This window comes from Pleurodeles waltl, chromosome 1_2, assembly GCF_031143425.1.
Source record: "Pleurodeles waltl isolate 20211129_DDA chromosome 1_2, aPleWal1.hap1.20221129, whole genome shotgun sequence".
NCBI classification, from domain to species: Eukaryota; Metazoa; Chordata; class Amphibia; order Caudata; family Salamandridae; genus Pleurodeles; species Pleurodeles waltl.
Window position 1 is genome coordinate 197,296,824 of NC_090437.1, and position 14,516 is coordinate 197,311,339.

Consider the following 14,516-nt stretch of genomic DNA (forward strand, 5'->3'; position numbering starts at 1 on the left):
CTCAACTCTAAGCCCAACTAGTCTCTGGATCCGAAAGATCTGAGCATATCACCTCAATCCTGATTTCAGAAAAGTGGCTGAACATTAAGGCAAGACCCATCATCAAGTTTACCTTTATGATTTGCAAGGCAATGCATGGGAGACCTGCTAACCATGTGACACACAGACTAGTCATTTGGGAGGCTACAGTTCTAGCCAAAGCGCATACTCTATACAACTTGAAACCCACTCAATCAGAAAAGCAGAAACTCTAGAGGACGGCTTTGCCAGTAATGCTCCTGGAATCTGGAATGCCATCCCTTTTCCCATTAGGATAGCCAATTCCTCTCAGAAGACCTTCAAGAGATAATTTAAAGTCCTACTTTGCAAGCAACCTCTCCCACAGTGACTGGGATGACTCCTCCTTACAAATCTCTCTTTGTCCAACAAAACAGAATGAGACTTTTAAACTACTAATAATACAGTTCATGCCAGGTATCTCTTGCCTTAAGTGACTCAATATATTTTTGTCTTGCTTTTCTATTGTTTATTACATTGTCTCTTTTAGTCCTATATAGAGAGGTTTGCTGCAGTGGTCGCTCAAGCTCATGCTATAAAACTGCAATTAAGTAAATAATTATTAAGAAATGACAGAAAAGTTGAACGTTACAGTTCTTGCTGTTATATGTGTGCCATTTGGTTTAGAATCAGAGAGGATACATACTCAGAAATGGTGGATATCTAAATTGATTCAACCCATGCTCGTATCTTCTGCACAAAATGTTCAGGAGCATGCAAATGTGTAATTCGGAAATACAAGTTGCGGGAGAGTATGCAGCATTTGCACTTGACTAGGTTGCAAAGTTTGTTCATCCTGCCCACATTTGCTTGAGAGAAAATGTTCACAACTTTTTTCTAACAGATTTTTTGCCAAAAGTCTTTTGTTTTGTATACGTGGCTTCCTGCATAAAAAAAAATCCCTCATCAAAAGTATCTTTTGGTAACTTTTTTTCCACACAAAACTAAGTTTATACTTTCAGCACTTATTTTAGCTGGCTTTTCAACGTCATGGCATTCAAAACTTATAAATAAACTTAAAAGATTTGTCGCAGCCATATTGCTTAGACTAAGATGAAGATTGCAGTTAAAGCCGTTCATCACTCTAGTACCTCTGCATAAGCATCTATTGCTGCTTTGTCATGCAGCAACGACAGTTCACTGACCTTTATCACTCGGAGGTTGACATGAGCGGGATTTAATGGGTACGCGCTGGTGCACTGGAGAATGCAAAAGTTTGGATTGATCGGTTTCACAATCTGGTAAACTCGACGCATGGTGTCCATCGACTGCATGCCACCAGAAATCACCATCGGACGTCCTGCACAAAATATAGAAGGGAAATGCATGCCCTGATTATTAATGGTTCCAGATGTTACATTACTATTTGGGCACAAACAAATTACATCAACATTGTCAACACATTTGCTAAAATACTTATTAGATGTTGCACATATTAACCTCGCTTTAGAAGTCAACAACTATAGGACAATATTTACTCAACACAATTATGTTTTCAGCTTTCCTTTAGAAAAGCAAATTATTATTTTAAGGTAGTCTAAAATTTTGATCGGATTTCAAAGCTAAAAGAAGATGCATGTGATGCATATCTGCACTGTTAGTCTTCTTTTCTTTAAAACATGTATATTAGTCGAGTGTAGAAACGTATAACATGCACAAATTAGAAGTATGAGAACGTTTGCTTTCCGATGTCCCTGTTTGGTCTGCATAATAAACTGGGAGTGGGGATAGGGAAGGTATGTTACCGACAAGATGAACATACCTAAGCTTAAATTCTGATTTTCTTTAAATAAAATACTGATTTATTTCCATAAAAACGTAATTAGTTGTTGCATTAACCATGGCTATAAAGATGATTCCTCCTTTGATATTGCTAACTAATCGGTTATGTTTATACGTAGATGGGTTTTTGTAAAGCACAAACCTAACTCGAAAATAATGGAGCACGTTTATGCATTGTGCTTTTTACCTGTACATTGTTGTGGTTTAACGGAGCGCAATTATGCTTTGTGGCGTTGCCTAAATTGCCTTAATGCAAATTAATGCTGCCTATTCTGGTAGAAAAATAATCCTTTAAAATACCGAGAGTCATGCAAAGAATAAAATATGCTAGTTCTATGCTACTCACTTCCTTAACAGTTAAATGAATGGTTTGAGGTATGAGAGCTAAATTAACTGGTATCTCCCAAACTCGAAAGCAATTAAAGCAATTAGGCATGTGGCCAAAGATGAAAGCTACATTGTAGCCCCTTGCTGTTATTCCACTGCAACACATCGTTTTGCTGCACATCCGTGCTGTATTTTCTTCCGGAAAGGGTGCTTCTAGTCTTGGGGCCAGCATTTCTGAGATCAGTGCCTGGTATCCGCCAGTAACTGTGACAAGTGTTTGCTCTGCCGGGTTTGCACTACTCTCTCTGGTCCCATATGTCTTGTAGGACTGCGGCAGACCTGCCCACTTCTAAACAGTTTTCACCATGTGAGAAGAGGGGGAGGGTGGCTCCGTAGTAGGGCAGTGCATTGTGCTTAGCAATGCTTGTGAAGTTGTGAGTCTCTCCTACCTCCCCCCAAAAAAATACTTTTTCTCAGTCTGACACCAATGACCTGGGGTGTTTTCACATCCTTAGTACATCAGCTGTGCAGAGGCTACAAATACGAGCTGAGAACCCTCTCTATTCTGGGACTTCGAGCCCACCTTTTGATCCAGTGTGTGAAATCAACTCCTCACTGCATGACGGTGTGAAGGGAGCTGTCCTGTGTGAAACGTAGTGGCACAGCGCGAGCTGGCAGGTCTGCAGTGGTGCTCTGGTTGTCTGTTCATGTTGCCTGTGAAGATCATCTCCACTTCTCCTGCTGCATGATAGGTTCTCCGCTGCGGTGCCATAGCCATTTTCGAGTAAGAAGGCTGGTGAGCCTGCAAAGATCCTCTGCACTGGAATCAGAGGATTGTGATTCCAGCTGTGGCCTTAGTGGAACGTCCTGTTTACAATGGTTGGTTCAAGGTCATAGATTGATGTCTGCAGGGGCAGCATTCCAGGCTGTTGGCCTGGAGCACTGAGGGCTATGGCAGTGAGCTACTCTTCCTCATATGACTAAGTAAAGGTTCATGTGGTTCAGACATGGCCACCACTGTGCATTTAGTTTCCTGCACAAAGACAGGATGGCAGTCATTTTGGTTGCTACAAGAATAAGATCATGGAAATAGAAAAATGATTGTGCAAGATGTCTGTAAGCCATATTGGAGTGTTGTGTCTTGCCATGCAAGTGCACTAAGCAGGCACTTTGCAGCAACGCTAATTCTGTGAGATGGTATCCTGGACAATATCTAGAGTGGCATTAACATACAGTGCAGGCAGTGTTCATTGGATTTGGTAAAATTGAGGCAAATCTCCATGCACAGAAGAGGTGGTCACTCATTAAAATACATTTTTCAGATACATTTGTGGCATCTGGGGAGAAAATGATATCAAGGTGTAGGCACAAAATGAGAGGGGGAGAAGTGAATTGTCCCTGCTTAAAAGGAATTAAAAGTTCTGATACTTAAAGATGATCTAATACTTGCTGAGTAAATGGAAACATTGAGCCTGATTCACAAAGGTAAACTTACACTTTTGTGTAAGTTTACTATTGTTTTTATATTCACGAACTGCAAGTTTATTTTTATTAATAGCAATTTTATAACAGCAGTAACTCTGCAGTTAGCCCATAAAAATATAGGCCTGCCCATAGTCTGTGAATATCAAAAAGTAGCAAACTTACACAAAAATATGTTTACCTTTGTGAATCAGGAAATCGGTCTATAAAATTTCATTGGCAATGATGGCCACGATCTGAGTAAAAAACAACACAGATAGAACAAACAGTCTTGAATAATAAAATTGTTCTGACAGAGGATGAATGCGGAGAATTAAGCTCGACAAAAAACAAATATCATGTTGCTACAAAGGTCTCCAGAAACTGCCAAGACAAACAACATTTAGTAGTTAAGATTAACAGAAAATGCTGAGAAAATGTAGGTTTCCACCTTTCAGGAGACCTTCGTACCTTCTGTCATCCCTCATCATAAACTACTTAAACAACAGGCGGTCATTCTGACCGCGCTGCCCGCCATGCGGTCACCGCCGAATGGCCGCTCCGCGGTCAGGAGACCGCGGATGCCATTCTGGCTTTCCCGCGGGGCCGGCGGGCGACTGCCAAAAGGCCGCCCGCAGGCCCAGCGGGAAAGCCCCTGCAACGAGGAAGCGGGCTCCGAATGGAGCCGGCGGAGTTCCAGGGGTGCGACGGGTGCAGTGGCACCCGTCGCGATTTTCACTGTCTGCAAAGCAGACAGTGAAAATCTGTATGGGGCCCTGTTAGGGGGCCCTTGCACTGCCCACGCCAGTGGCATGGGCAGTGCAGGGGCCCCCAGGGCCCCACGACACCCGTTCCCGCCATCCTGGTTCTGGCGGTTAAAACCGCCAGAAACAGGCTGGTGGGAAGGGGGTCGGAATCCCCATGGCGGCGCTGCAAGCAGCGCCGTCATGGAGGATTCCCTGGGCCAGGGGAAAACCGGCGGGAAAACCGGCGGGAAAACCGGCGGGAAAACCGGCGGGAAACCGCTGGTTCCCCTTTTCTGATCGCGGCTTTACCGCCGCGGTCAGAATAGCCCTGGAAGCACCGCCAGCATGTTGGCGGTGCTTCCGCTGCCCTCCGCCCTGGCGGTCAGAGACCGCCAGGGTTGGAATCAGGGCCACAATGTTCAATAAGATATATTGAATTCATTGGAGATGGTGGCCATACTCTGTTCATAGGACAATGAATACTAAAATAATTTGCTGTCAAACCAAGATCAAGTTCTTCCCTGTTGCGATAAACTAGAGACCCATAATTAAGTGAAATAAAATTACAGTTCTGTCCTGATTGTATGCTTGGCACACAAAAAATAAGAGTAATTTGCCCGTGGAGAGCACAAAACCCTTCAATCGTGGTCTCCTAGAAGCCTTCTTCCAAGTCTTCTGGGTAGATGGTGTAGGAGGCTGGCCTGGCTTGTAGTGGGTACCAAGGGGTCCTTACACTCTGTACCAGGTCCAATTATCCCTTATTAGTGTAGAAGAGGTGTTTCTAGCAGCTTAGACTGATAGAAGGTAGCTATAGCAGAGCAGCTTAGGCTGAACTAGGAGACATGCAAAGCTCCTACTATACCACTGGTGTCATATGCACAATATCATAAGAAAACACAATATCCAGATATATTAAAAATAAAGGTACTTTATTTTTATGACAATATGCCAAAAGTATCTCAGTGAGTACCCTCAGTATGAGGATGCCAAATATACACAAGATATATGTACACAATACCAAAAATATGCAGTAATAGCAGAAGTAAGTAATGCAAGCAATGTAAAGTTACAGTAGATTGCAATAGGAGCACATAGGTATAGGGGCAACACAAACCATATACTCCAAAAGTGGAATGCGAACCACGAATGGACCCCAAACCTATGTGAGCCTGTAGAGGGTCGCTGGGACTGTAAGAAAACAGTGAGGGTTAGAAAAATAGCCCACCCCAAGACCCTGAAAAGTAGGTGTAAAGTGCACCTACAATCCCCAGAGAGCACAGAAGTCGTGATAGGGGATTTCTGCAAGGAAGACCAACACCAGCAAAGCAACAACAGTGGATTTCCGGACCTGAGTACCTGTGAAACAAGGGGACCAAGTCCAAGAGTCGCAGCAATGTCGAGAGTTGGCAGATTCCCAGGAAATGCCAGCTAAGGGTGCAAAGAAGCTGCCACTGGATGGGAGAAGCTTTGGTTTCTGCAAGAACGAAGAGGACTAGGAACTTCCCCTTTGGAGGATGGATGTCCCACATCGTTAAGAAGCTTGCAGAGGTTTTCCCACGCAGAAAGACCACAAACAAGCCTTGCTACCTGCAAGGGTCATGGTTGGGGGTTCTGGGTGCTGCTGTGGCCCAGGAGGGACCAGGATGTTGCCACTTGGATGAGGAGACAGAGGGGGCGCCCAGCAAGTCAGTGAGCCCTCACAGAAGCAGGCAGCACCCACAGAAGTACCAGAACAGGCACTTGGAAGAGGAGTGAACTGTAGTCCACCTGAAGTCAGAAAAGGGAGTCCGATGACGCCGGAGGACAACTCAGAAGGTTGTGCACTGCAGGTTAGAGTGTCGGGGACCCAGGCTTGGCTGTGCACAAAGGAAATCCTGGAAGAGTGCACAGGAGCCGGAGCATCTGCAAATCACAGGGTCCCCAGCAATGCAGTCTAGCGTGGGGAGGCAAGGACTTACCTCCACCAAACTCGGACTGAAGAGTCACTGGACTGTGGGAGTCACTTGGACAGAGTTGCTGAGTTCCAGGGACCACGCTTGTTGTGTTTAGAGGAGACCCAGAGGATTGGTGATGCAGTCTTTTGTTGCCTGCGGTTGCAGGGGGAAGATTCCTTCGACCCACGGGAGATTTCTTCAGAGCTCCTGGTGCAAGAAGGAGGCAGACTACCCCCAGAGCATGCACCACCAGGAAACAGGCGAGAAAGCCAGCAGGATGAAGCGATACAAGGTTGCAGTAGTCATCTTTGCTACTTTGTTGCGGTTTTGCAGGCGTCCTGAGCAGTCAGCGGTCGATCCTTTGGCAGAAGGGGAAGAGAGAAGTGCAGAGGAACTCTGGTGAGCTCTTGCATTCGGTATCTGAAAAATTTCACAAAGCAGAGACCCTAAATAGCCAGAAAAGGAGGTTTGGCTACCTAGGAAGGAGGATAGGCTAGTAACACAGGTAAGAGCCTATCAGAAGGAGTCTCTGGCTTCACCTGCTTGCCCTGGCCACTCAGAGCAGTCCAGTGTGCCAGCACACCTCTGAATCCAAGATGGCAGAGGTCTGGGGTACGCTGGAGGAGCTCTGGGCACCTCCCCTGGGAGGTGCAGGTCAGGGGAGTGGTCACTCCCCTTTCCTTTGTCCAGTTTTGCGCCAGAGCAGGTTTGGGGGATCCATGAACCAGTGTAGACTGGCTTATGCAGAGATGGGCACCATCTGTGCCCATCAAAGCATTTCCAGAGGCTGGAGGAGGCTACTCCTCCCCAGCCCTGACACCTTTTTCCAAAGGGAGAGGGTGTAACACCCTCTCTCTGAGGAAGTTCTTTGTTCTGCCTTCCTGGGCCAGGCCTGGCTGGACCCCAGAAGGGCAGAAACCTGTCTGAGGGGTTGGCAGCAGCTGCAGTGAAACCCCGGGAAAGGCAGTTTGGCAGTACCCGGGTTCTGTGCTAGAGACCCGGGGGATCATGGAATTTTCTCCCCAATGCCAGAATGGCATTGGGGTGACAATTCCATGATCTTAGACATGTTACATGGCCATGTTCGGAGTTACCATTGTGACGCTATACATAGGTAGTGACCTATGTATAGTGCACGCGTGAAATGGTGTCCCCACACTCACAAAGTCCGGGGAATTTGCCCTGAACGATGTGGGGGCACCTTGGCTAGTACCAGGGTGCCCACACACTAAGTAACTTTGCACCCAACCTTCACCAGGTGAAGGTTAGACATATAGGTGACTTATAAGTTACTTATGTGCAGTGTAAAATGGCTGTGAAATAATGGGGGCATTATTTCACTCAGGCTGCAGTGGCAGGCCTGTGTAAGAATTTTCAGAGCTCCCTATGGGTGGCAAAAGAAATGCTGCAGCCCATAGGGATCTCCTGGAACCCCAATACCCGGGGTACCTCAGTACCATATACTAGGGAATTATAAGGGTGTTATAGTATGCCAATGTGAATTGGTAAAATTGGTCACTAGCCTGTTAGTGACAATTTGTAAGCAGAGAGAGCATAACCACTGAGGTTCTGGTTTTAGGCATTGATTTGTGTTGGAAACTGGATTATTGGTAAGAGCAGGTAAGTAACTACACTTCGCAATAGGCCATAAACCCCACTCGGTCCAGCCAAGGTCTCAGTAAATTAATCCTTGCTAACCCCTTGGTAGCTTGCCCCACGAATAGTTAGGCTTAACTTATCAGACAAGTGTGTAAAGCATTCAATATCAACAAAACAGTAAATAAGTAAACACACATACACAATAAAAATCCAACACCAATTTATAAAATTCAGAAATATTTGTATCTTTAAAATGACATCAAACATCCAATGTTGGGAACCCGAGATATGATTTTTTAAAGATTAAAAATGAAACTAGTGCTTTGAAGCAAATAGCTCAAAGCACTAAAAAAATGGTGCACTGGACAGGGACAAAGTCCAGACTTCAGGCTACCCATGATGTAACACTGTTACACTTACTTTCAGAAGTGTTTCTTGATTCAGGAAAGTAGTCTACAGAACCAGCCAAGGGTTCAGAGGCTCTGGTTTGCCTCTTTGGGTGTGGGACTACAACTCCCGTAATGCACATGGTAAGAATTCTCAGATGGCCACTGGACACTGGCCAGCTGGGCTCTTCTTGCAGAACTTGATGCAGGGGACTCTGGTCAGCTCCTTTGTATCTCTAGCTTACAGGTAGTCCACTCCTGGAGTTGCAGACGCAAGGTAACATCCTTTTCATGGTGAAGCCCAAAGTGTGCAGCTGGTGCAGTCCTTGTGAGTGCAATTCTTCAGGTGCAGATCAGTTGTTCAGAAGAGCAGTCCTCCTTCTCCAGTATCTTCTTCCAGCAGGGATCTGAATTGTGAGGCAGCTCTGTCATAATGTTCCCTTTCTCCTGGTGTGGGAAGCAGGGGGGTGCTCCTGTCCAAAGAGAGGGGGCAGGCCATCACCCTCTGGGGTGACCACTTCCTGTGAAGTGTGGCAAAAATCAATCCCAGAAAGCAACATTCTCTAAAAATCCAAGATGGCAAAAATTCATCCTTGGTGGTTGGATCTGGCTGAGTCCACCCACTGGGGCGGCTAAGTCTCCCTTAACACACCCCTTCCAGCCCCAATACTGTCTGGGGCAGAAGGAAATGGGGGAGATCCTGTTTCTGTCCCAAACGGCTTTCCCTCCTTTAAATGTCAATTTGGCTACTCTTCCCTCATCCTGCTCTGCCATCTGCTGCAGCAATTCACCTCCCCCCTCCCCCACACACACACACCAGATGCTCCCTTTGTCTCAGCCCAGGCCACACCACACCTCATTAAGGTAGCCTGGCTCAGGCTGCCAGAGGGTAACCAATCAGGAAAGGGCACTATAAGACTGAATTTGGTAATTTTCAGAAATAGGTTTAAAACTCTTTCGCTGTGCTAGTTATAAAATTCAACATTGGCAAGTTGTTGGATTTATTAGAGAATTTAATTTGGTACCAAACATGCTACATTTAGCTCACCTCTTTTGCAAATAGGTCTTTACTATTTTAAAATAAAGCCTCACAATGTTAGCCTATAGAACCCGTTTTTCCTTCACCAGGGCTTATAGAACATCTTTTATAAAGTCCCTGCTTATATTTATACTGCACCCAACCATGGGGGCACCTAGGGAAGTCCTTAGGAGTGACGTATTACCATAAATACGGTAGTGTGAGACTTTGGAAGTACTTTTAAATTCAAAGTCGAATTTGGGGTTAATTCTAACTTAAAGAGGCCAGCAAGGCAGTCTGCCTTTACAATGACACCATGGACCGCAGCAGTACACCCAAGGGTGCCCTATTTACCCTTGGTTCCCTAAACCTACATGCCATGCCATACACTAGGGACTTATAGGTAGGTCAGAGCCAATTATAATTAGCCTTAATTCGCAGATACCATTTTAAACAGATCACTGGCCCTGGGACTGGTTAGCAGTGCCCAGGGCACAATCAGAGTCAGAAAATACTAGTGTCAGCTAAAAATGGGGGCAAAAATTGAAGGGGCTTCTGCAATCATACCAGTTTTCCCACAATTTGTCACTGCTTTGGCTGTCATTGCAGTCATGTGGGCTTAATTGTACTCAAAATTTTGACAGCTGTGACACAATTTAGACAGATGAGCATATGAAAAGTATGCACAAAGCCCCAACTGTCACTCTGTCCAGACGTGGATTGGAGTCAAGCTGCAAAACACCAGAGTCATAAGCACAGATAAATGCGCACTTTCTAGAAGTGGCATTTCTGTGATAGTAATAAAAAATACACCTACACCAGTAAGCATTATTTATTGTCACCATCACAACCATACCAAACACGCCTACGCTACCCCTCATAAATCAGACAATACCCTTTACAAATAAAGAAGGGCATTTCTAATGCAATCCTATGAGAAGGCAGCACTCACAGCAGTGAGACACCAAGTTAGGCTGTTTGTCAATACCAGGACAGGCCACGCAACTTGGCACATGTCCTGCCTTTCTACATACATGGCACCCTGCCCATAGGGCTAGCTAGGGCGTGCCTTAGGGGTGACTTACATGTAGTAAAAGGGGAGTTCTGGGCCTGGCAAGTAAGTTTAGATGCCAGGTCCCTGTGGCAGAAAACTGCGCACACAGGCCCTGCGCTAGCAGGCCTGAGACAGGTTTAAAAGTCTACTTCAGTGGGTGACACAAGCAGCGCTGCAGGCCCACTAGTAGTATTTAATTTACAGGCCCAGGGTATTGAGATACTACTGTACAAGGGACATATAGGTAAATTAAATATGCCAATTAGGTATAAGCCAATCATACCAACTTTAGATGGGAGAGCACCTGCACTTTAGCACTGGTCAGCAGTGATAAAGTGCTCAGAGTCCTAGAGCCAACAGCGAGAGGTCAGAAAAACCAGGAGGAAGGAGGCAAAAAGACTGGGGATGACCCTGCGTAAGGCAAAAAGTCCAACATATACCAAATTGGCACATTTCATTTACCTGCGTATCCCTTGTAAAGTGGCAAACCATATATGCAGGGCCTATAAATTAAATCGTACTAGTGGGCCTGCATCACTGATTTTGTCACCCTCACAAGGAGCTCTTTAAACATGTCTAAAGCCTGCTACTTCAGAGTCTGTGTGTGCAGTTTACTGCCACTTCAATGTGGCAATAAAAACCCTTGTGAAGCCCTAAAACTCGCCTTTTATTATATATGTCACCCCTATAGCAGACCCTAGTTAGCCCACACGACAGGTCACTATGTAAGTAAAAGGTAGGTGTTGGAAATGGCCTTTTGGCAGTTTCCCAAACTTTTTGCCTTCCTCCTCCTTTTTTTGACCTTGCTCTTGTTGGCTTTAGGACTCTGAGCACTTTACCACTGCTATCCAGTGCTAAAGTGCATGCGCTCTTTTCTCTAAACATGGTAACATTGGCGTATACATAATCGTCATATTTATTTTGATTATAAGTCCCTTGTAAAGTGGTATACCATGTACCCAGGGCCTGTAAATTAAATGGTACTACTGGACCTGCAGCACTTATAGTGCCACACACACAAGTTGCCTTTCAAACCTGTCTCAGGCCTGCCTTTGCAGAGCCAGTGCGTGCAGTTTCACTGCCACTTCTGTCGTAGTTGGACTCCTGCTCTAGGCAAGACTGCTGGTTCAAGGATGACAATACTTATGTTTGTAGGCGACTATGCCAATCCTACAACAAATTGCAACTGTCGTCCCAACCCTCCCGGCTCACAAGCAGCACCTCATCAGTGTGACATCTCAGGGAGTGCCGTGGTTAAACAGAGATTACCCCTTTCCCATATAAACATGTCTCAATCAAACACAAGCAATAAAGAAGATGCAGTAACGTTTCAATAGGTTTTATTTAGCAAAACTGCAATCTGTGATAAGTTGTATGGGCTGCGATGATTAAGATAATGAACAGTGCAAGAAACAGAATGGTAAAGACAGGAGTCATTAATACAAAGACCATCTTGCAATATCATGAAAAGACCATCTTGCAATGTCATGAAAAGACAGAAAGTATGGGATATTTCCTAATACCCTAATAATGTGAGCATAATCTCTAACCTAAAAGAGAGCTAGGGGTGTTAAACCTAATCTGCCAATGCCATGTCCATGAGAAGAGCCCCCCAACTCTCGTTACCTTGGAATGAGGTCTCTAGCTCAGACTCCGTAGGGACACGAAGACTGGGTCAGCATCAAGGCGACATGCAGCATTGATAGCAGCGATGGCATCTGGTTGAATCCCTCTGACAGTCTGTTTAAGTGAGGAGTATTTATACAAATCTGCTTGGGCCCCTGACGTAGGTCTGTTCCCCAACAATAGATAACAAGACATGCTTGGGACGATAATTTATATAAACAATTCCCTCGAAAGCGTGAAGAGGGAAAGTACCTAATGTGAACACCTACAGTTTGTTTATCTTTGTCGCTTGATATTGACGCCTTAGCGCGGTGGTACTGATAATGCAAACTAAAACATGGCCTAACTAAAAGCAAGACAGCCATCTTAAAAGATTTAATTAAATAAATGCGCTAAAACAGAGCAAGTTAAGTAGGGTAAATTTCACTAGGTGACGGGGGCACGAGTCTGCATGCCAAAGGCTAAGCTAACTCCTGTATCCCATTAAAACAAACTAGGACTCACTACACTTCGACTTGGCATTTAAAACCTCTTGTTAAGACCCTTTTATTACTTATAAGTCACCCCTAAGGTAGGACCTAGGTGACCCATAGGGCAGGGTGCTATGTAAATAAAAGGAAGGCCATGTACTTTTAGGTTTTACATGTCCTGGTAGTGAAAACCCTCCACAGTCGTTTTTCACTACTGTGAGGGCTACTCTTCTCTTAGGACACGGTTGGGAATTCCTTAATACATGTTCAAGCTGTTATTCCTGATCAGAAAGGAGTAGCTACACCATGTTTCATACTCTTGGAATAGTAATGATAAATCCTCTTTACTGCTAAAGTCAGACTTCATACTATTTTCGAAATGCCACTTTTAGAAAGTGGGTATTTCTATGCTCTTACTGTTCTGTGTGCCTTGCAGCCTGTCTCTAATACATGGCTGGGCTAGGTGACAGCTATACTTTGTGCATTTCCTCTAGACAGCCACAAACATAGGAAGGTTAGGTGTGTCTGAGCACTCAACTGCATTCTGATAGCTGGAAGGGAGGGAGGGGCTGACACTTACACCTGAATAGGCAGGGCCCTGTCTACACACAAAGAGCCAATTGCACCCCCTACTGATAGTCTGGAGAAGGGCTGGAAAGAAAGGGCTTCTGTCTACTTCAAAGACCTTTCTTTAATGTCACCCCTATTTCAAAGGCAAAACTGGGTATAAGTACTGGGTCTCTGACCCCCAAAATCAAATACTTCTGGACCTGTAACCAACTTGTCAAGAAGAAGGGTGGCTGTGCTGTGGTCTAGCTATACTGCTATTCTTGAAGACTGCTGCTTTGCTGCCTGCTGCTCCCTCTGACTGGACTTTTTGCACCTGACACAGAGTGACTCCAAGAGTTAGTTAACTAGTCTCTTGTTCTTCCAAGACTCAGGGACATCAAAGTCTTGAGACCTGCTCCTGCCCCTAGGCCGCTGGAAGTGGTGCTGGTTCTACCACTGAGAGGTAGAACAAGCGCATCGCCACTGTGGCAGGAGTAGACCAGTGCATCATCGCTGCATTGAACCTACCACATTGCCGCCACTGGTGAAGGAAAATTGACGCATCCCTTCACTGCATGGAGAAACCCAGCACATTGGCTTTGGAACCAATGGATAGGCATTGGATTGTAATCCACTGCATCGCTGCCACTCCTGAAGGAAGATCGACACATCCCTTCACTGCATGGTGAAGCCCGATGCAGTGGAGCACTGAGGAATCGCCAGCACTGTGTGAGGAAAACCAATGTATCTTGTGACTGCGACCAGGATTAAGGTACTTTGCTAAGTGGACCCTGCATGGGTCCTGTGATGACCTGCACTCAATTATGGGCTGCGGAAGTCTTTTATGTCCCTGAGACGTCAATAAGGAGACCTGTCAGCAGGCCTTGGAGTCACTCTGGGTTCTGGGTTGGAGAGATACAGGTCCAGTCCTTCTCAATCCCAGGCAAGAGGGCAGCAGGCAGCTGGTCAGCTCAGCAGTCTAGTAGAGTGTCAGTCCTCATTGCAACACAGCAGTCCTTCTTGCCGGGAGAGTATCCACAGGTCCAGAAGTGTACTGAGTTGGTGTTATCAGAGGTCCAGTAGTTATACCCAGTTTGGCCTTTGAAGTGGGGGAGACTTCAAAAACAGGCCTTTGAAGTAAACAGAGGTCCTGTCCTCCCTGCCCTGGCTCCATACTCACTACAGAGGTTATGCAGCCCTTTGTGTGTGGACAGGACACAGCCTACTCAGGTGTAAGTGTGAGGCTGTGATCAGCTCCTCCCTCCCATCCTGGATGGCCCATCAGGATGTGGATGGCACGTCAGGTCACACCTAAGCTCCCATTGTGAGTGGTTATCTAGGAGGAATACACAAACCCAGCTGTCACCACACCCTAGACATGTGATCAGAGACGGACAGCATGCACCAAATGACTAAAGTAAGAAAATGCCAACTTTCTAAAAGTGGTATTTTCAGAATTACAATTACAATTTAAAATCTGACTTCACTACAGGTTGTGATTTTAAAT

At 45.5% G+C, this 14,516-nt stretch overlaps 1 protein-coding gene across 1 annotated transcript in view; it reads right to left on the bottom strand.

Moving 5' to 3' along the window:
- The window catches only part of LOC138299488 (sialic acid synthase-like), a 278,224-nt gene that overhangs the window by 167,093 nt on the left and 96,615 nt on the right, over positions 1 to 14,516 (bottom strand). Inside the window, exon 4 of the mRNA XM_069237763.1 lies at positions 1,203 to 1,357. Coding sequence (XP_069093864.1) covers positions 1,203 to 1,357 — 155 coding nt within the window. The remainder of the gene's footprint in view (positions 1 to 1,202; positions 1,358 to 14,516) is intronic.